Here is a 25,686-nt window from a genome sequence, read left to right on the forward strand (position 1 = left end):
AATAGCATAGAAAATGGTAAAACATTATACAACTTCTAAGATTCAATCTTTCCGAAATAGCAAGTTGTTAATAAGCAAAAAAAGCATTTCTAATTATCCAAATGATGACTGGGGGAAAAACATATATTCATCTGGAACCAAGTTATCATCCTTAGTGTAATGAAATGCATAATCATATATATTTTGTTCAGTAAAAACTCCTTTGTATTAGGTTGACTGTTTAAACTTTTCTAAAATACTTTCCTTAAATAAAGAATGAAGGAGTCAAAAGGTTTTTTTTTTGTTGTTGTTGTTTTGTTTTTGTATTTTTTTTAGACAAGGTCTAGCCCTGTTGTCCGGGCTAGAGTGCAGTGGTGTCATCATGACTTACAGCAGCCAGCCACTTGGGCTCAAGGGATCCTCCTGTCTCAGCTTCTAGAGTAGCTGGGACTACAAGCACATGCCACCTTGCCTAGCTTAAGAAGTATTCTTAATCCAGACCCTAGATTTAGAAAGTAAAATATACCAAATCATGTCTTATGTGTTTTTATTTAAAATTTTTTGTTTACATTTAAAATTCTGCACTTATATAGATTTTATATATTTTTCATTTATTTTTAAATTTTGTTTATATTTTAGATAAAAGACTGAGAGAAATATTGTGGATAGATAACATGCTTATTATATATAAATTTCATTTATATGCAAGTATCTGAAATAGCTATTGTTACCTGATTTCCATGGAGATCCAGTTTGATTAATTTGATACAACTTTGAAGTGGATGAATATCTGTAATGAAATTGTTTGAGAAGATACATACTCTAAGAGATACACAAGATTGCAAATTTTCCATAGATTTTAAATGAAGGCCACTGAACTTCATAAAAACAAAATCTTTTTGGTCTTCTATTATGTTTTCATTATAGTGACTCCATTCTTCATGACTGGTTAGCTCTTCTGTGATTGTTCCATGAAACATCTAGGAAAGATGAGAAACCGCTTTCAAAAATGTTTTAAACTTCTAAAAATCTGAGAACAAACAAAAATTTACCAAGAAATAGTGAGAATAAAAATGGGTAGAAAAGTTGAAATTAAAGAAATATATCTAATTCCCATAGAACTTTTTATCCCAAAGTATCTTAAATATCTAACATTTCTAAAGTACTACTCAGAATGTTATCATTTCTCTCATCAGCTAATCAGTAAGAGAAGAAAATTTTCATTTTTCATAAAATACTTAACTTGAAATACAGTGAAGTAGCTGAGATAAAATATCACTTCTAGACAACAACAAACTATACCTTGCATAGCTGATATAATAATTTTGCTTAAAAGATACTGTTAAATAAAGGAATGCATTGAATAATGAACAAGTAAGGAGAGTGATAATCTTTGTCATAATCTTTGCCAGAGAGGCTGAAAAATGCAGATTAGATGAAATTCAGGCCTTCAGCTGTCATTAACAATATTTATTTCTTAAACAGATGATTTGTCATTACATTATTTTTATGTTCAATTCAATCAGGCAATTAGGATACAGAATTCTAAGCTTTAAAATTTGACTATTTAAATTTATCTACAACTTTTGTATCAAAGTTTTTTATATAATTTTTAATATAATTTTTATGGTATTTCTCATATAAGTTTTCCCATATTATGAGTAATTTCAGCTTTCATAAAATGTAAGTCAATGATTTAGAGGCATCCTTCCCCACTGGAAGTATCAATTTCTACTACGTGCAGGTAAACTGAACCAGGATAATTCAAACGAGAACAAATGTGAAAAACCACATAAACTCTTGCACTCATTCAGGACATTGAATACTTTTATATCCTGGCCAAGGCCTAAAACTATAATCCTCAAAACTCTAAGTATCACCCAAGGAATTAGTTAAAAGTAGATGTCTGGGCCTCATCTTATAACTGCTATATCAGAATCTCCAGGCTAAAGGGCCATGAATCTATAATTTAACAGGCAATTCATAAACACTTTGAGAAAGATTAGCCTAAACTACAGGTAAACAAGTCTTTCAAATATAAAGATCCAGATATGGAATAAATAGATATGAATTAACTTTTACAAACTAAACTCATTAAGCTCTGTTAGGTCCTAGAATGTAGGGCAATATACACATTGCATCCCATCATTTGGACTCCCTAAATAGAAAATACCTTAAGAAGTCTTCTCTCAGGCTCTCCTTTCAAAGACCTACTTCTCCATTTTGGCCAAAAGATAGGCTATCTTCAGAACAGTTTATAATAAGGGTTTATGAGAGACCATATCTAGGGTACACTGGGATGTTTCGAGACAGATAATAGGGCACCTCAAAAGTTTCAGCCATAGAATCCATTTTTTGAAGCCAATAACTATTCCGCAAGAAATCTGTAAAATGAGAGTCATACACCAAAGAAATGTGTCATTTATTTTATGATCATGTGATCTTTTAAATTAGTAAACTTTTTTGGGGCAGGGGCTGTTACCAGAAAAATTGAGTGGCAAAAACAAGAGTCCCCATATACTCCCTCTATTATTAAAATCTTGTGTAAGTGTGGTATATTTGAGACAATTAATGAACCAATATTAACATATTATTAACTAAAGTCCATAGTCTACATTAGGGTTCACTCGTTTTGTTGTAAATTCTATAGGTTTTGAAAAATATATGACATATCCATCATTATTGTATCATGCAGAATCATTATTGTATCATTTCCTAAAAGTCCCCCGTGCTTCACCTATTCCTCCCTGCCTCCCTACCCTCAATCCGACAACCACTTATCTTTTTAATGTTGCCATACTTTTACCTTTTCCAGAATGGCATATAGTTGTAAGCATAGAATATGTAGGCTTTTCAAATCAGCTCCTTTCACTTAGTAATAATATGCATTTAAGGTTCCTCCACATCTTTAAAAAAATAGCTTATTTTTTAAAAGCACTGAATAATATTCCATTTTATGGATGTACCAGTTTATTTACCCATTCACCTACTGAAGATAATTTGGCTGCTTCAACTTTGCACAATTATGAACAAAGATGCTATAAACATTTGTGTACAGGTTTCTTCATGGACATAAGTTTTCAACTCATTTGAGTAAATACCAAGTTTACTTGCTGGATTATATGGTAAGAGTATGTTTCATTTTGTAAGAAACTGCCATTGTCTTCCAAAGTGTCTATGCCATTTGCATTCGCACTAGCAATGAATGAGAGGTCCTATTGCTCCACAAACTCTCCAGTATTTGGTAGTGCCAGGGTTTTGGATTTTGGCCATTCTTAATATGTGTGTGGTGGTATCTCATCTTAATTTGCAATTCCCTAATGATATATGATGTTGAGCATCATATATCATTCATATGCTTATTTGCCATCTATGTATCTTCTTTGGTAAAGTGTTCAGATGTTTTGTCCATTTTTTTGATTGGGTTGTTTTCTTATTGTCAATCTTAAGAGTTCTTTGTATTATTTTGGATACCAGTCCTTTATCAGGTATGTGTTTTGTAAAGATTTTATGCCAGTCTCTGGCTTGATTTTTCATTTTCTTAATTTTCTGTTCTTTTGTAGCTCATAAACTCTCAACGGAACCTTTGGATAACCAACACCCATTAACATGGATCCCATTTCTTCACATAAAGCTAAAGCTGACTTTATACTTTTCATCACAGCATCAATACACAAATTTTATATATATATTTATATATCGCTATATATATTTCGTGTATATATATATATACACACACAAAATCTTTTTATTTCAAACTATTGTTTTTCACACTGATTATTCCATCTATTTTCAAATTTCTTTGTAGAAAATATTATCTTCTTTCTGGCATTTATTTTCAGGGATTTTAAACAGTGGTATTCAATCACAAAGGTATGGAATCAACCTAAGTGCCCATCAATTGATGAGTGGATTAAGAAAATGTAGTGTGGCCGGGCGTGGTGGCTCACGCCTGTAATCCTAGCACTCTGCGAGGCCGAGGCGGGTGGATCGCTCAAGGTCAGGAGTTCGAGACCAGTCTGAGCAAGAGCGAGACCCCATCTCTACTAAAAAATAGAAAGAAATGATCTGAACAACTAAAAATATATATATATATATATAAAAATTAGCTGGGCATGGTGGCGCATGCCTGTAGTCCCAGCTACTTGGGAGGCTGAGGCAGAAGGATCGCTTGAGTCCAGGAGTCTGAGGTTGCTGTGAGCTACGCTGATGCCACGGCACTCTAGCCCAGGCAACAGAGCAAGACTCTGTCTCAAAAAAAAAAAAAAAAAAAAATGTAGTGTATATACATACCATGGAGTACTGCTCAAAGATAAGAAAATGAAATAATGTCTTCTGCAGCAAATTGAATGGAACTAGAGGCCATCACCATAAATGAAGTAACTCACGGACAGAAAAAATAAATATCGATGTTCCCACTTATAAGTGGGAGCTAAACTGTGGCTAAACAAGGGCATATAGAGTGATATAATGGACATTGGAAACTCACAGTGGGGATGATGAGAGGGAGTGAGGAATGAAAAATTACCTGCAGAGAACGATGTACACTACCTGGGTGATGGGGTATACCAAAAGCCCAGAGTCTACCACTATACAATATATATGTAATGAAATTCAATGTGTAGCCCCAAAATCTATTAATATAAGAAAACAAAGTGTTTTTAACTAAGTACAGTTATTAACGTCTATAGATTCATCAATCAGAAATTATTTATTTTAAATTTTCTGGATTAATATTTTCTATATGTCATCTGAACACATTAATGATCTACTACTGGTATCATTCAAAAATTGCATTTTTTCTATTTTCTTTACTAATCTCAGACAAACTAAGTAATTTTACAAAATGAGGTTCTGCACTTATGTGAAGCATTCAAACTTGACCTATTAGATGAATAACCTTGTCAGTAGCTTTGTGACATTAATACTATTATAACCAACATCATAAAATAACATCCCCTATCCACAAAATTCTTAAATATGTTCAAATTTTTTCTATATAAAATGATTAATGTATGATTGAGGGAAAAATACAAGTTCTCCACCACACAAAGAGGCACACTGTGTTGTGCTAGCCTGGAGTGCTCAACAAAATTGTTACCAAATAGATTAAGCAAATGCCTAAGGATAGTTATAAGGCAAAAGAGATGTGCCTTGGCACTTTCTTGAGGCAGAGGCGACCAATGTAAACCAGCCTTGATTGCTTTAGAATTGCTTTAGCTGACCTATAATACCCTTTAGCTAATTCTAATACTAAAATCTCTGCCTAGTGGAAAATTATATCATCATTAACATAACATAGGTTATATGAAGGTACATGATTGTACTGTGTATGCTTGATTTGTTTCAATATGAACATGTGATGATACAAGTAAGAGCACTGCATCACTCACTGGAAAGAGATTTAAGGCAACACCACAGGTAAATAGTGTGGGTTTAACTCTAGGAAGAAGAATAACTCCTGTTCTGCCCAGGACTGAATGTTCAGGGAACTGTGCAAGGAGTAAATAGCTGGAGAACTGAATGTCTGGGAAACTCCTATGCAAGGAGAAAAGAGCCAAAAAACTCCTGCATGTGAAAGATTACTTACACAAGCGAATGCCTTGTGTAAATAATCTCTAATAAACTCATCTAACTCACCAATCTGGACTTGTCTGACTCATTCTTTGGTTTCTTGGCTCCATCTTAGTTTAGGGGGCGGTTTTTCTATACTGTCCTGAGATTTTTCCCGAGACAATGATAAGGGAATTAGTTTGATTGCCATTCTTGCTTTACATGAAAACTTCTAATAAATAAGACATACAGTCTGAGGAAGAAAAGAATTACTGTGTCACACAAATCCAAATTTGAGATAATTTTCATGATATTATAATACTTAATTCAATGCCTTTTTTCTCCATTTTGTCCAACAGTCTACATTTTAACTTTAATCAAAAAGATGCCTACTTTAAGCAAAAAAAAATAAAAATTCTTGTTAAGAATTAAAAACTAGTGTGATTAAAGGGATATTAAATCCAAATTTGAAATAATCTTCATGATATTACTTAGTACAATGTATTTTTCCCATTTTGTACAACTGTCTATTTTTAGTTTTAATTAAAGATGACTATTATGATAAAAATATCTTTAAGAATGAAACACAAATGTTATTAAGTTGACTCTCAGGTTTCATGGCTTCAGAAATTAAAAAAAAAAAAAAAACTGTTTCCTAATTCTTAAAAACGCTTTAACGCAAATCCCATGGGAAAAATTGAATTAACTGTGGTAAAGAAAAATAGGCAGTACTGAAATGTTACTTTTTATTTAATTTAACAAGTAAAATTCTAAATAATTCAGAAGTTTGGCTTTTTAATTAACAAACTATCTAAACTCTATCTCAGGATATGTATAACTCTCTTTGGCAACTCATTGCCTAGCTGACTTTTAATCATTATTTAGATTTTGGTTCCATGTCCACATCTCCAATTTAGTGATTATATATTTATTTGTTTTATTATTAATGTTCCTCTTTCCTACTAAAATATATGCACGTTTAGAACAGAAAACTTGTTTTATAGTTAGCTATATGTTTTAAAATTTTAGCATGGGACCTAGAACTAAGTCAGATTTCAATAAACATCTAACATGGGCTGAAGCTTCAGTCTTATGGACCTCAACTGAACTGCCACAACCAAGATGGTTCATTCCCATATCTGATGCTTTGGCAAGGACAGCTGGAAGGTCAGGTTCAGCTGGAATGCTGAAATGACTGGGCCTTTGTCTCTGTACTGTCTCAAGGCTTTTCCATCTTGACCTGGCCTCTCCATGTCGTCTATCTGTGTGTGTCTGCAATGGGGCAGCCAGACTTTTGACATGCTTGACTCAGAGCTGCCAAAAGCACAAAAGCAGAACCTGTCGGCTTTCTTAAGGCTTACACCCAACTGGTAAAGCGTCTCCTCACCCTTAGCCACATTCTATTGGTTAGAACAAGTTCTTCCAATTTTTCAAGAAGTTTGTAAGTTAGGTGAGTAAAAATGAACTGAAATATAAGTTGTTCTGAGCTTGGTGACCTCCAGAAAGTTATGTATCCTGTGTCTTAGTTTCCTCATCTGTAAATTGAGGATAGTAATAGCACTTAATTCACAGAACTCTTACGAGGACAAAATGAGTTGACATAAATGCTTCAGAACAGTGTCTGGCACTTAGTAAGCCCTAAAAAGTATATTACTAAGATAAATACCTAGTTCAATTAACAATTTAAGATAGAATGTATACTTCAAAAAGTAAATCGGGGACTTGAGGTTTCCAACATAGCATATAAGGAGCTTACACATTAAGAAGCTGAACAAACTGAACATCAACAATTCTACTTAGATTTGCCAGAGAAGTGAGTTCACAGGCAAATTGCTGCCCCAAAATTGGAGTGACAGACAGGTAGACAGAGAGATGCATCAGAACAAACACAGATATAGCAGAGATATTGGAATTATCAGACTGGGAATTAAAAACAACTATGGTTAATATGCGAAGGGTTCTAATGGAAAAAGCAGACAACACACAAGAATGAATGGATAATATAAGTGCAGAGATTTCCCATGAAAGACTTAAAAAGAAATGTAAGAGATCAAAAATGGTGTAACAGAAATGAAGAATGCCTTTGATGGGCTCATTAGTAGACTGCACATGGCTGAAGAATTTCTGAGTTTGAGGATATATCAATAAAAATTTTCAAGATTGAAAAGCAAAGAGGAAAAAAATTGAAAAGAAAAAAAATAAACAGAACAAAATATGCCCAAAATGTGGGACAACTTCAAAAGGTGTAATGTAGGTGAAATGCAAATACTAGAAGAAAGAAACAAACTGAAGCAATATTTGAAGGAACAATGACTGAGAATTTCCTCAAACCAATGTCAGACACCAAACCACATATCGAGCAAGCAAAGAGAACATCACAGGATAAATGTGAAAAACAAAACAAAAACAAAAACCCAAACCTAAGCATATCATATTCAAACTTTATAAAATCAAAGGTAAAAAAAAATGGCTGAAAGAAGCCAGAGGGAAAAATACACCTTACCTATAAAGAATCAAAGATAAGAATTACATTTGACTACTCAGAAACCATGAAGGCAGAAGAGAGTAGAGTAAAATATTTAAAGTGTTCAGAAAACAAATCCCACCAACCTAGAATTCTGTACCATGCAAAATTATTATTCAAAAGTGAAGGAGAAATAAAGACTTTCTCAGACAAAAGTTGAGGGAATTTATTACCAGTAGACTTGCCTTACAAGAAATGTTAAATGGAGTTCTTCAGAGAGAAGGAAAATGATACAGATCAGAATCTCAGAGCTACATAAAGGAAAAGCATTGGGAGAGGAAAAAGTGAAGATAAAATAAAAATTTCTTATTTTTCTTATTCTTAATTGAACTAATAGATACAGTTTGTCCAAAATAATAATAGCAACTATATTTAATTGATAGCTATCAACTACTTCATCTAACAATAGCAGAATGTACGTTCTTTTCAAGCTCACATGGAACATTCATTCACCAAGAGAGAGTACATTCTGGGCCATAAAATATGTATTAACATATTTAAAAGAATAGAAATAATACAATGTCTGCTCTCATATCACAATGGAATTAAACTAAATATCAATAATAGGTGGAACATTCCAAAATACTTGGGATATTAAACAACATACTTCTAAATAACACATGGGTCAAAGAAGAAATTTTGAGAAAGTTTAAAATAAAACTAATAAAAATGAAATATACAACTTACCAAAATTCGTGGGATGAAATGAAAGCAGTGCTTAGAGGAAAATTTATAGCATGGAATGCCCGTATTAGAAAAGAATAAAGTTCTAAAAACAATCTAAGCTTCCATCTTAAGGAAACAGAAAAACAAGAGAAAATTAAATCCAAAGTAAACAGAAGAAAAGTAAATCAGTAATAAATACAGTAAGTGAATTTTCAAAAAATTATAATTCTTGATTATATTTTCGAACATTGCATGGGAGGCTATTTTGTTACTATGTCATTCCAGAAGACTCCATAAAAATGTATAGGCTCTATAAAAATTAAATACTTTACCCAGGTTATATGAAAGTTCTTTTATGATAAAAAGCCGGCAACTGTTAACTTGTCTTTCAGAGCTTTAGTGAAGGGGAAGGGGCTTTCCAAATATTCTCTGTGGTTCCTTTTTACCATATAATAATAAATCTTACTCCAAAGTATATCTCTTTCTTATCTGTCAGGGCATTCAAAGTTAACTTAATGCTCAAATACCAAATCTCATCCCAAGTGCCTAAAAACATACTTTTTGATTCTTCTTAATTGATTTTGTTTTGTATGTATTTAATTTTTTAAACTATTCTCAATTGAGTTTTTTTAGTTGGTATGATATGAATTCTAAAATAAATTAGTCTCATTAGCATTCTTTCTCATACATTATATTAATTTATATTGATGTTCTATATTACATTAATATGCACCTCCACGAACAATATTTATTTGCCAGTATATAAACAACCTTAATATTTTTTTAATTCCAGAATAGAACATTATGATACCAAGTTACTGCTATGAAAAGGAAAAATTAACATATGATTAATAAGTCATAAGAATATATGTAGTTTATTTTCATTAAAAAGCTAGTATTCTACATTCAGAATACAAAGTTATGTTTTACTTATTCAGACTATTCAGTTAAATCATCTGTCATATTTCCCAAACATTTTGGACAAGTGGGGATTTTTCATATTTTGTTTTAAACTACCCCATGCAATCTTTTAGGATTTTTACTGCGTATGGGAATAACTAGAAAAACACAAATGCCCAGGCCCCACAGCACACCTTCTGAATCATTTTGTTGCGGCTATGGGACTAGGTGATTCTACTGCCCACCATGAGAAGCTAAAAACCACTGCAATTGGTATCTTCTCCTCTACTTAGTTAAAAGCCTGCTTACCAATTGCTGCCAATTTTAAATATGACCACAGAAGAGGTCATAGTTAAAATTGGCTTTGTTTATTTTAGACTTTGATAATTTTACAATTATTTTGTGGAATATACATACAGATTATAAATTATCAAGTTCACATAATATAATGTTCAAAAAGTAAATTTAGTATTAAGTATAGCAACACATTACAGAAAGCATCAAGGCCCCAATTACAGCTTCAAAAAATTCTGCAATTAAAAATCAGTACCATTATCATCAAACCTTCCTTTCGTTTTGTTATCTACTAAAGTACTAATTTTAAAATTATCATACATTTTTAATCACACTAAATAACCAATGTCTATAAAATACAGTAAGTCAATTATAAATGTCATCTTTACTCCCAACTTTTCCATTAAAAAAATTAGTAGCACATACACGAAGCAGAATCATGTTATAATTAATAAGTACATTAAATACTGAGAAATTCTGTGTATTTCCTTTCTAAATATAATAAATATTGAAATATTTAATAATAAATATTGAAAATAAATTGTTCCAAAAAATGCTTGTTGACTTAACACTCATTTACTTACATTTTTAGATACTAGGAATACAGATACATTTTTAAGTAAAAATTAGTGTATCATTAAATACTAGATTTGATAGTCTATATGCAAATAACTTATTTGATAAGCATTAATTATATTATTAAATAAATGGAATTCTGAATATCGGACTCCAGAACTATCACAATAGCTGCCAAGATATCTGCATGTAAATTAAAATCACAAAAAAAGAAGAAAATTCAGTTTTATTTTTTAGAAGTCTAACTCTACGGGTAATAATCAGTAATATTTTACACATTGCGGTTGCCAACTTTATTTTCAGTTTAGAATGTCTGCAACATATTAAGCCCATCTCTATTAACAAAACAAAGCAATTATATTTTAAAAATACTTTTTATTTGGATGACAGATTTATTGAGTCAATTCTGTCTTGAAGAATTGCCATGATTTTATATCACAGAAAAAAAATGTATTTTAAAAATTAGGAGAGGAGATTCTAATAGAACAGCCAGACCAGTACATGTCTCCTGGCAAATGAAAATAAAACATAGTGGGTTTATAAATTAATATAAATAACCCTGATAGTTTGAAACATTACACTTTCATGGCACATTCCACATTTTCAAATGACATAAAAAGTCATTTAGAACAAGGAATCATTTGTAATAATCACTTTTTTTCTTCAAATGTATTAGCTTTTTAAAATTTATTAATAGAAGGCTGCATATTTCTGTTCAGGAAAAAAAGCTTCCAGGAGACACCACTTTTTAACTTTTCTTTTTATTCTACCCTTGTAGACTTAAAAAGCAAAACATAAACCTAAAGAAACTAAAAGGTGGTAAGCCAGAAGACTTAGAACAATCAAAACATCCACAAGAAAACATCTGCACAGAAATCACAAGCACTTAATAAGGAAAGTTTGGCACAACAAATACTTCTAGCCCAAATGATCCTTGGTTAGAAATTCAAAAAACAGATTTTCAATCTCCTAAAAATTGAGCCATTAATATATTTCTATTCAATGTAATGAAGATTATATTATGCTAATTAAAATTTATTATAGTTCTTGACTCTACTAATTTAGATTCTTCAACCACTTGCCCTCTCCCTGTCCTCTCCCTCCCCAAAATACTCATGCTGGTATCTGGACAAAGTAGATTATGATTATACTACTTCCTAGGGAATTCCATTTGAAAAAAAATCTACAGAAAACTAAGGGAGAAAATAAAATAGAAATTCGGGGCTGGGGGGGTGGTGTTTTTCCCTGCACTACAGAAAGGTGAGAGGGAGTGAGGGTTCCTTCAACAGAGCACAGTGGGAAAAATATATTTAAGAAGTAAGTTGTGGCCCACGCCTGATGGCTCACGCCTGTAACCCTAGCATTCTGGGGAAGCCCTGGCGGGAGGATCACTTGTGCTCAGGAGTTTGAGACCAGACTGAGCAAGAGTGACACCCTGTCTCTACATAAAATAGAAAAAATTAGCAGGGATGGTGGTGTGTGCCTCTAGTCCCAAGCTACTTGGGAGGCTGAGGCAGGCAGATGGCTTGAGCCCAGGAGTTTGAGGTTGCTGTGAGCTAGGCTGATGCCCCAAAACTTGCCCGACAACAGAGCAAGACTCTGGCCACCCCCTACTAAATAAATAAATAAATAAATAAATAAGTTGAGAACAGGCTAGCTGAGTAAATAAATTCAACTAAAAGAAAAAAACTGTAAAAAGGAATGTTTGCTTTTGCTGCATATCAGGAAGAGTAGGAGGAGGAAGCAGATTAAACAGAGAGATGAAGCCAAGTATTGGAAACAAGCACAGGCCTACCTAGCATGGCCTGATCACGTCATGTACCATGAGCTCCATGGTCCATAATCCAGGGCTCTCTTCATTTGGCTTCAACTTCTTCATAAAAAAAGGTGAGAATATTAAAATGTGTTTCTCTACAACTTCTACGTAACAGTCTTAGTTATGTGCATAGTAATAAAAAACAATCTAACTGGCATTAGCTGTAAATGGGCAAAAGACACCTTATTGATGGAAATGTTCTATACCTAGATTGCAGTAATGGTTGCTCAACTCAGGAAATTTACTAAATATTATTAAATTGTTCACTTAAAACAGGTGAAGTTAATGGCAAATAAAGTTGTTTAAAAAAATCTCACTCTTTTTTATGATAGCTCTTCCTTAAGATAAAAAAAAAGCCCAAATGCCTCCATATAATATTATTTTTCAATTTATTTATACTCCAGTTTGTTCAGTGGCCTTGTTTAAATGTGGAATACAAAACTAAACACATTATTTCCAGTGTGCTTGAATTGTACAATGGGCTTACTACTAGCTGGCTTGGTATATTTTACTCTGGTAAAATAATATTCATAAATATCTGTAAAATATTCTGTGGCAAATACTGTGATAGATAACACAATAAGACTCTGGTAGTTTAAGATTAAACAATCATAACATAGTTTTATTATATAAAATATAAACTAATAAAATACCTTGACTTTTTTTCCCCAACAATCAACTGACAAGGAAATTTACTCCCAGATTGTACTTTTTCTAATTTTTTACTTAAAAATTAACATTAATGAAAATTTAAGAAAAGAAAGAAAAGAGGGAAAACAAAAATCATAGGTCTTCTGGCATATTTATTTCCAGCATATTTTATGTGAGTAATATAGTCATATTGGGAAAAAATAATATCTGTTTCTATGGCCATCCTTCCCAAGTCCAAGAAATACTCTATTTAATACTCTCTGTGACAGAGTCTATTACATCACCCTGTTTTAGTCCCCTCTGTTCTCACCACTATTTGATGGATTATTTTAAATTTGGTTATTTTTTATTGTTTACTTTACCTTATTAGAATGTAGTCCTCAAACATATAGGCTCTGTTAACTTTCATTCTCTTGGGAGCTCACCTAGTTCCACAGTTTAAAATTAATTTCACCTATATGTTGACAATTCTCAAAATTGTACCTGTAACCCAGACTTTTCAAACTCCTGGCCTTAAGTGATCCTCTGGCCTCGGCCTCCCGAAGTGTTGGGATTACAGACATGAGCCACAACACCCGACCATTCTAACCCAGACTTCTCTCCTGAATTCTAGACTTATATGTATAATGCACACAGACACATACACACACGAACTTCCATTACATATGCATTGCATACATATGTCTCTTTATTCTACACATCCAAAACCAAATTCTGGACTCTACCTATTACCCCACCAATCTTACCCATCCAAAACCTTTCCCATCTCAATTCATGACCAATTCATTCTTAGACAGTCATCTTTGACTCCTCTCTTTCTCTCACACTCCACACCCATTCCATCAGCACATTTTATTGTCTTTGTCTTCAAAATACATCCAGAATCTGACCAACTTCTCTTCATCTTCACAGTTAGCATCTTGGTCAAGCCTTCAATAATTCTCACTGTATTATTGCAGTAGCCTTCAAACAAGTTCCCTTTCTACCATTTCCCCACCCCCAATTATAATCTATTTTCATATTTCTGAGTGATCTCTTTAAACATAAGGAAAGTCAGTTCAAACCCCTACTATGGCTATGTTTTACTCAAGAGTAAAAGCCAAAATCACTTCTACAGACTTTTGTTACCTCTGACCTTCTCTCTTGCTACTTCCTCTTTTGCTCACTCTCATTCAAGTCTTCTGTATTTTCTAAATGTTTTCAATAAGAACTGCTTATTAACAAAAAGGAAAGTTTAAATGATAAAACTATGAATGAGTAATCTGCCTTTTTACCCCAATGCTTAGTACAGAATTAAATAACACGGTCAAGTCTTTAGAGGAAAAACAAATTTTATGACAAGAGCTTATAGTGCCTTGAATGCCTATATGCCTGATGAAGACCTTAAGAAACAGGGTTCTCAAATAAATAGTATGGTGCAGTAGAACAAGTTCTGGTTTTTATACTGAAATAGATTCCTTAAACCTTCTATTACTTACTAATTGTGATACCCTAAGTCAGTATTCTTTCTGATTCACAGCTTTCTTATGTGTATAGAGGAAGAGTTTAATCTGTAAAACTATTATAAACTCGGTGCTCTACAAGAGAAATACCTATACATAGCTACCAAAAATACATCTAGTAAGGCTAATTCCTAAAAATGTTATTGAACATTCTACATTCATCTACATATACAAGATGACAGAGAAGCACTCAAAATACTACAGATGTTTGAAGCCTGGTTGAAGACTCAATTTTACACAATTTTTAAAGAAAACATCTGGGAGGCCGGTATGTGTAGCCTAGGAAGCAAACCAAAAACAGAGAAGTGGGGTGGCTCACTCTCTAGGAGCTGCAAGGGCAAAGAAGCCACAAACCTAAGGTTTCTAAAAAGAATAGATTTCAAATATTCAGACTGTGTGTGTATCTCCAACCAAGGTTGGGGTCAGATGGCTCCAAATGGTGCAGGGTAGAAATCTGTGAAGACTGACTTGGGAACCGATCCTGGCTGTAACAAACCACCAGTTAGGACGAATCGCCTAACTGAGAAAGTTAGACACTAGCTTGTAGTTTCGTCTTCACCTTAGTGGGTTGGTTGTAACAATTTTGCCACCCAACCTGAACCACTCACCGGGTCTATGAGGCTGTAAAGCCTTATGAGTTGGGAACAGGAGGCCCCGACCCGACGCAGTCCGACAAATCGCTAGGTGGCCATCGGCTCCAGAGACCGTTACTAGGGAAACGAGGTGAGGCTCAGGAATCACCCCATCCCGACTTTCCTAGTGCAGGCCAAGGCGCTCTGGGGGTGTGGTTACGTGAGTGACGCAGAAGGGGCGGGGCAGAGACGCCCGGACCAAGGGACGCGTTACATCCCAGGGCGCATGCGTGCTGTGCGGAGGCGGCTATGGCAGCCGTTAGGGCCTCTTCAGAAGTATCGCTGCGAGAAGCCACTCAACGAAAATTGCGGAGGTTTTCGGAATTGAGAGGTACGGAAGAAGGAACCGGAGTTCTCTCGGTTAAGGGAGCGGAAGGGTGCTTTACGGTCTAGGAGGTTTGCTGGGCTGTCAGTTCCTGTTTGCTTCTCACCTGCAGGCTTGGGTCACTGGACCAGGAAGAACTTGCTAATATTCCTTTTGAGTTTTTTATTCTGTCATTCTCCCTTCTTTACATTTAGTGTGTTACTTTTAACTTTGTTCCTAGTAGTATAGATTTCAAAATAAGAGAGGAGAAAGGAGAAGAAAGAAAATTAACTTGACAAGTGAAGTTAGCTTGTTAATAAAGGCTATTTTAAATAAATCTAAAAGATCTGAAGCATAGCGTTTTGACCCTTAGAAGTGATTGAATTTACCCTTCCCTTGCCTACTCACCTACCTACTTCTCCAAGTTGTTCCGTAATGTAAACACTGGGGAGGGGGATATAACAGGGAGGAATTAGGGATTAAAAATGAAAAAGCGGAAGTTTGATATCAAAAAACAGGCTCTGCCACTTGTCATTCCCTGTACAATTGTCTAATAAAGGTGGTTATATATTTGATGTAATGACTGCTTAAAAAATACAGGGGCTAATACTTAGTTAACAGTAAAATGTTCAGGACAATTAGATTCTAGCTAACAAGTCCTGTTTGTTAACTAATAAAAGCCCGTACTAATCTTGTTTATCAATAAAAAAGAGATTCTAACTGTTTACCAAAAGTGCAGTCCATCTTTTAATGACTTCATCAGGAAATTGGGACTTTATTATCAAGTATTTTGTCATATTCTAATAGACTAATATGACAAAATGAGGATTTGTCATATTAGAGTGTGAGCTTGCGTGTGAGCTTGCATGGCTGGTCTTAAAGTAGTAAAAAAATAAAGTACCTACATTTATAAACATCATTATTGAAGGAATGGATCCTTGGATTGAATGTTTCTTAGCCAACAAAGTGGCCCTGAAATATGAGAATTGATTTTAAAAGCTGGAGATACATTTATTTATTTCTTTGTCTCCTCTTCTTCTTTAAGAATTGAGATTATAATCTTGGACAAGTTAAAATTACCTCTCAATCAAGAAATATATCTCTTAAAATTTCTAAATAAATGGGATTGTAGACCATAAAAGGAGGGAGTACTCTAAAAGAGAGAGGAAAAAAAAAGTGAGCAATCTCCATTAGAACTATTTGGAATCATACTAATGGGACATTAATTATTCCCTAATTCTCAAATGCAGAAGATACATTTTTGAAGATGATAATAAATATTAACCTTTTTTTTCCTTCTTTCCAATTAGACAAACATGTAACAGCTAGAGAATTCTGATAATTTTTCTTATTTCCTTGCTTCTTCCAAATAGGCAAACCAGTGGCAGCTGGAGAATTCTGGGACATAGTTGCAATAACAGCAGCTGATGAAAAACAGGAACTTGCTTATAAGCAACAGCTGTCAGTAAAGCTGAAAAGAAAGGAGTTACCCCTTGGAGTTCAATATCACGTTTTTGTTGATCCTGCTGGAGCCAAAATTGGTATGCATTTTATGGTCAGGTTTATAACATAGGTCCTGAGTAGAATAATCATTGAAGAAAAGCTTTTCTGTGGCTTACAGTTTATAAGCTGCATATCCCCACCCAAGTTTAAAGTATAAACTTTAAAACTTGAATGTAAATTGACATTTTTCTAAGAAAAAGTCATAGCAACTGTTCTTACCCATTGTGATTTACTTTGAATACTTCCAGAATGTTATTTAAAAGATAATTTTATTAGCTTTAATAAAATTTAGTCAGATGGTGAATATCCCTTTGTACCTTATCAGTAGGGCCCTTAAGGTCCCTCCCCACCCCACAGAGTCTTCAGAAACTTGCATGAAGAAAGCAAATCAGTCAAAAAAAAAATACACACTTAGCCTCTGGGGCCACAACACAGAATGCAAAAGAACACAGTCTAATGGCTTAAGTATTATATTTATTTTAAAACCCCAGTTTTGGTCAACTTTGCTCTTTGACCTCCATTGTAAAGAAAAATAGATGCTATTTTCCTGAAGGCTGTTTTCCTTGTGATACTTAAAACTGAAGACACTTGATACCAGAGATATGGTATCGGTATATGGCATTAGCATTGGTCTAATTAGCCAATGCTGTTTTAATCCTCACAAATACAAGGTCAGTACTTTTATTATTCCCATTATATAGATGGAATTTGAGATACTGAGACTTAAATAATTTGCCCAAGATAATTAGTGTGGTGGTTATATTTAAGATGATTTTTGGAAAACCAGGTTCTAAAACTCTTTTTAGAATGGAAATCCAACTTGTATCTTCAATTATGTCATGTGGGAGAATTATTTAAGTGGACTTTTTGGTTTGTAACTCAATATGAATCTTTATACTTAACAGTCTTCTAGTGTTACAGGTTGTGTAATTTATCGTTCCTTCTGTTTTTGTTACTGTTTGGGAGAGAATATTAATTCATCATTTATTACTGAGGGCTGCTCTCTGGGTTTCATTACTAATTGTTTATTTGCTATGGGATGTATTTAATTTTATTCTTTTGCCAATACTTTTTGTGTGTGTCTCCCTAGTTAATTATACCCCAAAACCACAGCCTTAAAGTTATAACTTCTAAATTTACCATCATTACAAGGTGTTATTAGGTTTCTATGAAATAAACTGTACTTTCTAACTTTACCTTTAAGGAAATGGAGGATCAACACTTTGTGCCCTGCGATGTTTGGAAAAGCTATATGGAGATAAATGGACTTCTTTTACCGTCTTATTAATTCACTCTGGTAAAGTTATACTTTACTAATTTACATTTTCTTTTGAGTGTCCACCTCTGATACCTTAGGGACTTTTTTCTCCCTGGCAAATACTTTACTCTTCTTTTTTTTTTTAATTCTTTGAAGTTACTCTGCTTTAAAAAATATTTCATGCTTTTCTTGGTGTCATTAGGTGGTAAGTAGCATAGTGATTTTCACAAAATTTATCCTTAAAATTGTAGATCACATACATCATCAACTTTTCATGGATATTGTTTTGTTTTGGTATACATATAGAAAATTATTTCCCTAAGACAGAACTCATTCAAATGTGAACATTTCTGAGGAATGCTTTAGAGGGGATTCTTGCTTCAGGAGAGAGGCTGATTTAGCACTGTTGTTACTAGACTTTTGCCTAAACTTTCTGTCTTGCATTTTTGTCTGATTATTGGTAGCCAAAGGCTAGAATGCTTAAAAGAATTTTAAAACTTAAAGGAAATAGTGGCAAGGTATGGAGTTGACAAGTAAGTATATTAGGGAGAAATATATACACAAAAGAGGACATTTTAAAACAGAACAATAGGAAGGACATAACCTCAGAAAAATGGATAATTAAATCAAATACACTTAGTTAGTTATATGAAAATTTTGGTTACATGAAAACCTCTATTATTTTTCTCTGTATGCTAGAGGCCTGGTGAAAACTTTGTCATGGACTGACACCAGTCAGGGGACAGGGATTTTAGAACTCATCTACATGACTTCCAAGGCACTTTCCAGTTCTTATGATTCATATACAAAACAATGATTTTTTGTAAAAATGATGTCAAAGCATCCAAGTTCTGGTTTTAAGATGAAAAATGTAAAAAAAATTCCAATTTATAATTTTATAGTAATTTTATTATTATTACCAGTTTAGTAAAAATTAGACACCAGAAAACACATAGTTAGATAATTTTAAACTTTACTATTGCCTAGTCTTTGGAAAAAGAAAAATAGAAAGTTATTATTAGCTCTCATTTGTTGAACAATGTGCAATGTACCAAGTGCTTTACAGGTATTATTGAGCTTACGAAAGCATTTTCAATGCAACACCTTCCAAAGGTAAGTAGTATTCTACATTTGCTGACTGGGAGTAAATCCAAAGATAAACAACTAAAAAGTGGTGAACCAGGTTTGAACTCATTTTTGTCTGACTCTTTCTAGTATGTAGCGCTGCTTCTCACTATAGTTACATAAAAATTATGGAAGATATTTGATGCACTTAAGAGAACATGCTTTTCAAGGAATTAAGAAGTTATAAGGCTCAATTTAGAAGGGAAAAAGATGTTTAAGTTAAAAACAAATATACATTTTAAAATGCTTTTAAATAAATTTACTGTCTTTAAGTGTAGATAATAATTTGAGAAATGACACTGCAACTAGAATTTAGTGTTTAATAGATAATTACATATTCATGTATGGCTTAACCATAGACATACATTCTGATAAATGCATTGGTAGGTGATTTTGTCCTTGTGTGAATATGAGAGTAGTTACAGAAACATATGTGGTATAGCCAGTTGCTCCTAGGCTGCAAACCTGTACAGCATATTACTGTACTGTAGGCAATTGTAACATGATTGTATTCGTGTATCTAAACATATCTAAACATAGAAAAGGTACAGTAAAAATACCATATAAAAGATAAAAAATGGTACACTGATATAGGGCACTTACCACGAATGATGCTTGCAGGACTAGACATTGCCCTGGGTAAGTCAATAGTGAGTGGTGAGTGAATGTGAAGGCCCAGGACATTACATCACTGTAGACTTTATAAACTATACACTTAGGCTACACTAAATTTATTTAAATATATATTTTCTTTCTTCAATAATAAATTAGCCTTAGCTTACTATAACTTTTTTACTTTATAAACTTTTATTTTTTTTAAGTTATTAAGTCTTTTGTAATAACACTTAGCTTAAAACACAAACACATTGTACAAGCTGTACAAAATATTTTCTTTATATCCTTAGTTTTTATATATTTTTTTTTTACTTCTTAAACTTTCTGGTTAAAACTAACACTCAAACATACATTAGCCTAGACCTACACAGGGTGAGGATCTTCAATATCACTGTCTTCCTCCTCCACATCTTGTCCCACCAGACTTTAGGGGCAATAAAACACATGGAGTTGTCATCTCCTATGATAACAATGCCTTTTTCTGCAATACTTCCTGAAGGACCTGCCTGAGGTTGTTTTCCAGTTAACTGTTTGTAATAAGTAGAAAGAGTACACTGAAATAGTAATAAAAAGTATGACATAGTAAATATATAAACTAGTAACATAGTCATTTATTATCAAGTACTATAAATATACTAAGTGTATGTGCGATAGCTTTAGATGACTGGGAGTGCAGTAGTTTTGTTTACACCAGCATTACTATAAACACAAGATGTATTACTACAGCTATGATGTCACTAGGTGACAGGAATTTTGCATTGTAATGCATTGTAATCTTATGGGACCACCATTATATATGCTGTCCATTGTTGAATGAAAACATTGTTATGCAGTGTATGACTATATTTTGGAAGTGGCATATTCATTTTTTGTAACTTTCCCTATGAAGTGAATTCTTAATATAGAAGTCTAACATGGTTGAAATTTAATGTTTAAATGTAGATGCATGATCATGTTTTAGCCCATGGTCCTTTTTATTTGTTATACATTTGATTCAAAACAATTCACAGGCGGTACAGTATATTAGAATTCGTTCTTAACCTGGAATTTTTAAAACTGCATTATATCAAATGGCTACAGGAGAATTGCACTTTGAATTTTTAATTTGGATTGCATTATTCTTTACTGAGTTACAGTAACATAGTGTATACATTAAATATCTTTAGAGATATTTTGAGTTGTAAATGGTGCCCTTGGGTTTTGAAAATCTTATAAACAATAACACATTTTTTAAATGGCAATTTTGTTTAATTTTATAGGTGGCTACAGTCAACGCCTTCCAAATGCAAGTGCTCTGGGGAAAATTTTCACAGCTTTGCCTCTTGGTAACCCCATTTATCAGATGTTAGAATTAAAACTAGCCATGTACATTGATTTTCCCTCACATATGAATCCTGGGATTCTGGTTACCTGCGCAGATGATATTGAACTTTATAGTATTGGAGAATCTGAGTTTATAAGGTTTGATAGACCTGGCTTTACTGCTTTAGCTCATCCTTCCAGTTTGACTGTAGGTACCACACATGGAGTATTTGTCTTAGATCCTTTTGATTATTTAGAACATAGAGACCTTGAATACAGGTCTTGCTATCGTTTCCTCCATAAACCCAGTATAGAAAAGATGTATCAATTTAATGCTGTGTGTAGACTTGGGGATTTTTGTCAACAGGACTTTGTTGGGGGTGACACTGCCTGTCTTAAATTAGACTCTGACTTTGTCTACACCGACAGCCTATTTTACATGGATCATGCGTCAGCAAAGAAATTACTTGCTTTTTATGAAAAAATAGGCACACTGAACTGTGAAATAGATGCCTATGGTGACTTTCTGCAGGCCTTAGGACCTGGAGCAACTGTGGAGTACACCAGGAACACATCAAATGTTACTAAAGAAGAGTCAGAGTTGGTAGATATGAGGCAGAGAATATTTCATCTTCTTAAAGGAACATCACTAAATGTTGTTGTTCTTAATAACTCCAAATTTTATCACATTGGGACAACTGAAGAATATTTGTTTCATTTTGCTTCGGATAGCAGTTTAAAATCAGAGCTTGGCTTACAGTCCATAATTTTTAGCATCTTTTCAGACACACCAGAATGTTCTGGTAAAACATCCTGTATCCTTCAAAGTATACTGGATTCAAGGTGTTCTCTGGCACCTGGCTCAGTTGTGGAATATTCCAGATTGGAATCTGATGTTACAGTTGGGGAAAACTGCATTATTAGCGGTTCTTATATCATAACAAAAGCTGCCCTGCCTGCATATTCTTTTGTGTGTTCCTTAAGCTTGAAGATGAATGGATGCCTAAAGTATTCAACCATGGCATTTGGAGTGCAAGACGACTTGAAAAAAAATGTTAAAGCATTGTCAGATGTGAAGTTACTTCAATTCTTTGGAGTCTGTTTTCTGTCGTGCTTAGATATTTGGAATCTTGAAGTTACAGAGGAACTGTTCTCTGGAAACAAGAAATGTCTAAGTTTGTGGACTGCTCGCATTTTCCCAGTTTGTTCTTCTTTGAGTGATTCAGTTACCACATCCCTAAAGATGTTAAATGCTATTCAGAACAAGTCAGCGTTCAGCCTGAATAGCTATAAGCTGCTATCCATTGAAGAAATGCTTATCTACAAAGATATAGAAGACATGATAGCTTATAGGGAGCAAATTTTTCTAGAAATTAGTTTAAATAAAAAGCAATTGGATTTAGAGATATCTTAACTATTGTATACTTTGCCTTTCTTTAAGCAAGATTCCAAATACAGTTGTTTTCTGTAGACTTTTTTTTTGGATTGTTTCATTGAAGTGAATTAATGAAAATTGTATTAACATAATTGCTGTAGCATGTAGTATAACATGAATAACACAAAAATACAAATGAATTTTTTTAATTTTTAATTTTGATGTGCAGTTATTTCTTTATATCTTTTTTTTTTTTCTTTCAGGGTATTATGAGGGTACAAACATTATGGTTACACTTTATGTCTTTGCCTCACCCAAGTGTGGGTTAAAGGCATGCCCTTCCCCCCTACAGTGCTCCCCGTGTCCTTTAGTTGCGGATTTACCCCCCCATCCTCCTAATCCCTGGAGAGTATTACTGCCATGTGAGCACCCTAGTGTTGATCAGTTAGTACCAACTCGATGCGAGTACAAGTGGATCCAGTTCTTCCGATCTTGTGGTGCCTCACTTTGGATAATGGGCTTAAGTTTAATCCAGGAAAGTATAAGAGGTTCTAGATCACTGTCGTTTCTTATGATTGAATATATTGCATTGTATACATATACCAAATTTTAATAATCCACTCATGGATTGACGGGCACTTGGGTTGTTTCCACATCCTTGCAATAGTGAATTGTGTTGCCATAAACATTTGGGTGCAGATGTCTTTATCATAGAATGTTTTGTGCTCTTTTGGGTAGATGCCTAATAGTGCTGTTGCTGGATCGAATGGTATTTCTATTTCTAGCTCTCTGAGGTATCTCCAAATTCTTTTCCACAGAGGTTGCACTAATTTGCAGTCCCACAAATGAACATTTTTTGATAGAAGAATATTTCAAGACTTTAAGTTCAGAAAAGAGAGACTTTTTTTGATGTTTATCACTATTTCAATTTTCTTAATGATGGATTTGTGGAGCATTATTTTGTTCACATATTAAATACTCTAGTAGTTTAAAAGGAAATTTTCTAAATATACATTAAGAATTTTTCCACCTTCTTTTGGGCTTTGGTTCCGATAAAGTTTTAAGTATTTATTGACAATTATCTCCTTAAATATTGTCCTATTTTGACAAATTAATAAAAATGGCATTTCTAGGGTCTTCAGAGTACTGTAGGAATATGATAGAAACAATTTTTCAGAAATAAATCTATAGCTGACAAATTCAGGTTAAATGAATGCTTAATGTGTTGTGATTATTTTAGTTGATAAATAACTACATACAAAGAACTATAAAATTGATAAAAATTTGTATCTCATTTATTGATCTTATGAAAATAAAAGTATGCATATACTTGAACATGTGTTTGCATATCTTATAAATTTTCCCTAAATCTCTATTCCACAGGAAAACCAAAACATACACACACAAAACTCAAGTAATATATGGAGAAGGTGGTAGGAATAATTGAGTTTGTGAACTGCTTGCATTTTCCCAGTTTGTTCTTCTTTGAGTGATTCAGTTACAACATATCTAAATATGTTAAATGCTATTCAGAATAAGTCAACATTCAGCCTGAATAGCTATAAGCTGCTGTCCATTGAATAAATGCTTTTCCACAAAGATACAGAAGACATCATAGCTTATAGGGAACAAATTTTTCTAGAAATTAGTTTAAATAAAAAGCAATTTAATGAGGAGACTAATTTAATGACACTGTGGACATTATATTCACCATCTCCTATTAATCCCTCTAACAGAACTGTTAAATTGCTAGATGGACTGATTTAACTTTCCATTTCTTATTTTCTGTCCACACACTGGTGTTACTGAGAAGCAATACTTGGCCAAAAGGTAGACAGCAGGAGGAAGGCAGAATAGAAAAACTGACATGATACACACATGATTAAACAGCTTCAGGAAAATAAAAATTGGCCGGAATCCCAAGTTATGTGTTCCTACTTTGGTATGAGCATGTAAGTGAAATGTCTTCATATCAGAGCCTAATAATTAATTAGAGATGATATTTGTCAGAGTTTCCTGTTTTAAATTAAGATGAATATATTGAAATAAGAACTGATCTGTGCCATTTACTTGTATATTAACATGTCAATATAAAAATAATTGGTAAACTAAAAGTGATTTGTCTGCAGCCCCTCAATTATGGTACGTGTATATGTTTCCTTTTTTCAAGGTTCTTCCCAAGGAAAAAGTGAAAGTACAGTGTTAGTTATTGTTTAACATTTATTGGTATACTTGCAGAGCTTTCAGAGGATGTTATATATTTGTCATTCATTAAATGTTCAGTATTGTAATTTTACCTAATCCGAAGTGCCGTCAGTTATAAGCATCGCCATTATTTTATGTTCCACTAAGAAAGAGAAAACACTACCAATAAAATGACACAGCTTTTTCTTTGTTACTTGAAATATTTATATTCATTGGAGATCTTTTAGATGCATTTAAATGTAGATTTGTATCATTTAACCCTCTTGCATACACATATAAGGTAAGAACAAAATGAAATATTGAGATATCATCAAGACATTTCTAACAGCTTCACATTCTTCCTGACTCTTTGGAAGAGTCAAACTCTTCTGAAGCACTTGCATCTCAGAGTTGTTGATATCCTTATGTCCACCCAGTACCATCTTCTGTGCTATTAAAGTTACTGATAAGGCTGCATTTCCTAAGAGTGTCCTACCTCACTGCCATCTGGGTTTTTCCCCAAGCCGCAGAGCCAGAGGCCTGTTCTGCAAGTTTTGATGCTGATGTTTTACTATTTGACAAAACTCAGTTTCATTTTTGCCTGTTTAATCACATGTCCCTAGAAGGTAGGTAGTTTCTATTCAAAGTCAGCAGGAGATTTCTGACTAATTGATGTCTTATTAACATGTCAGTATGAAAATAATTGGTAAACCAGAAGTAATTTGTCTGCAACCCTCAATTATGATATATTGATCGTGTGTGTGTGTGTTTTCTCTTTTCAAGATTCTTCCCAGGAAGAAAATATGTGGTAGCTATTGTTTTATTGTTTAATATTTATTTATTTACTTGCAGAGCTTTCAGAGGATGTTGTGCGTTTGTCATCCATTAAATGCTCAATACTGTATTTCACCTAATAATAATCCTTCA

The 25,686-nt window shown here is 33.4% G+C and overlaps 2 protein-coding genes across 2 annotated transcripts in view; one reads left to right on the forward strand and one right to left on the reverse strand.

The window, feature by feature from the left end:
* The window catches only part of LRRIQ3 (leucine-rich repeats and IQ motif containing 3), a 202,732-nt gene extending 187,548 nt beyond the window's left edge, over window positions 1-15,184 (reverse strand). Inside the window, exons 1-2 of the mRNA XM_012659652.1 lie at window positions 15,070-15,184; window positions 711-959 (exon numbers count right to left, since the gene is read on the reverse strand). Coding sequence (XP_012515106.1) covers window positions 711-959 — 249 coding nt within the window. The 5' untranslated portion in view covers window positions 15,070-15,184. The remainder of the gene's footprint in view (window positions 1-710; window positions 960-15,069) is intronic.
* A 139-nt stretch (window positions 15,185-15,323) lies between these two features.
* FPGT (fucose-1-phosphate guanylyltransferase) lies at window positions 15,324-22,614 on the forward strand. Its single transcript, XM_012659653.1, has 4 exons — window positions 15,324-15,424; window positions 16,771-16,938; window positions 18,105-18,197; window positions 21,158-22,614. The coding sequence occupies exons 1-4, from the start codon at window positions 15,343-15,345 to the stop codon at window positions 22,612-22,614; spliced, it is 1,800 nt and encodes a 599-aa protein (XP_012515107.1). The 5' UTR covers window positions 15,324-15,342.
* Window positions 22,615-25,686: the final 3,072 nt, after the last annotated feature.

This window comes from Propithecus coquereli, unplaced genomic scaffold, assembly GCF_000956105.1.
Source record: "Propithecus coquereli isolate 6110/MARCELLA unplaced genomic scaffold, Pcoq_1.0 Scaffold628, whole genome shotgun sequence".
Lineage (NCBI taxonomy): Eukaryota > Metazoa > Chordata > Mammalia > Primates > Indriidae > Propithecus > Propithecus coquereli.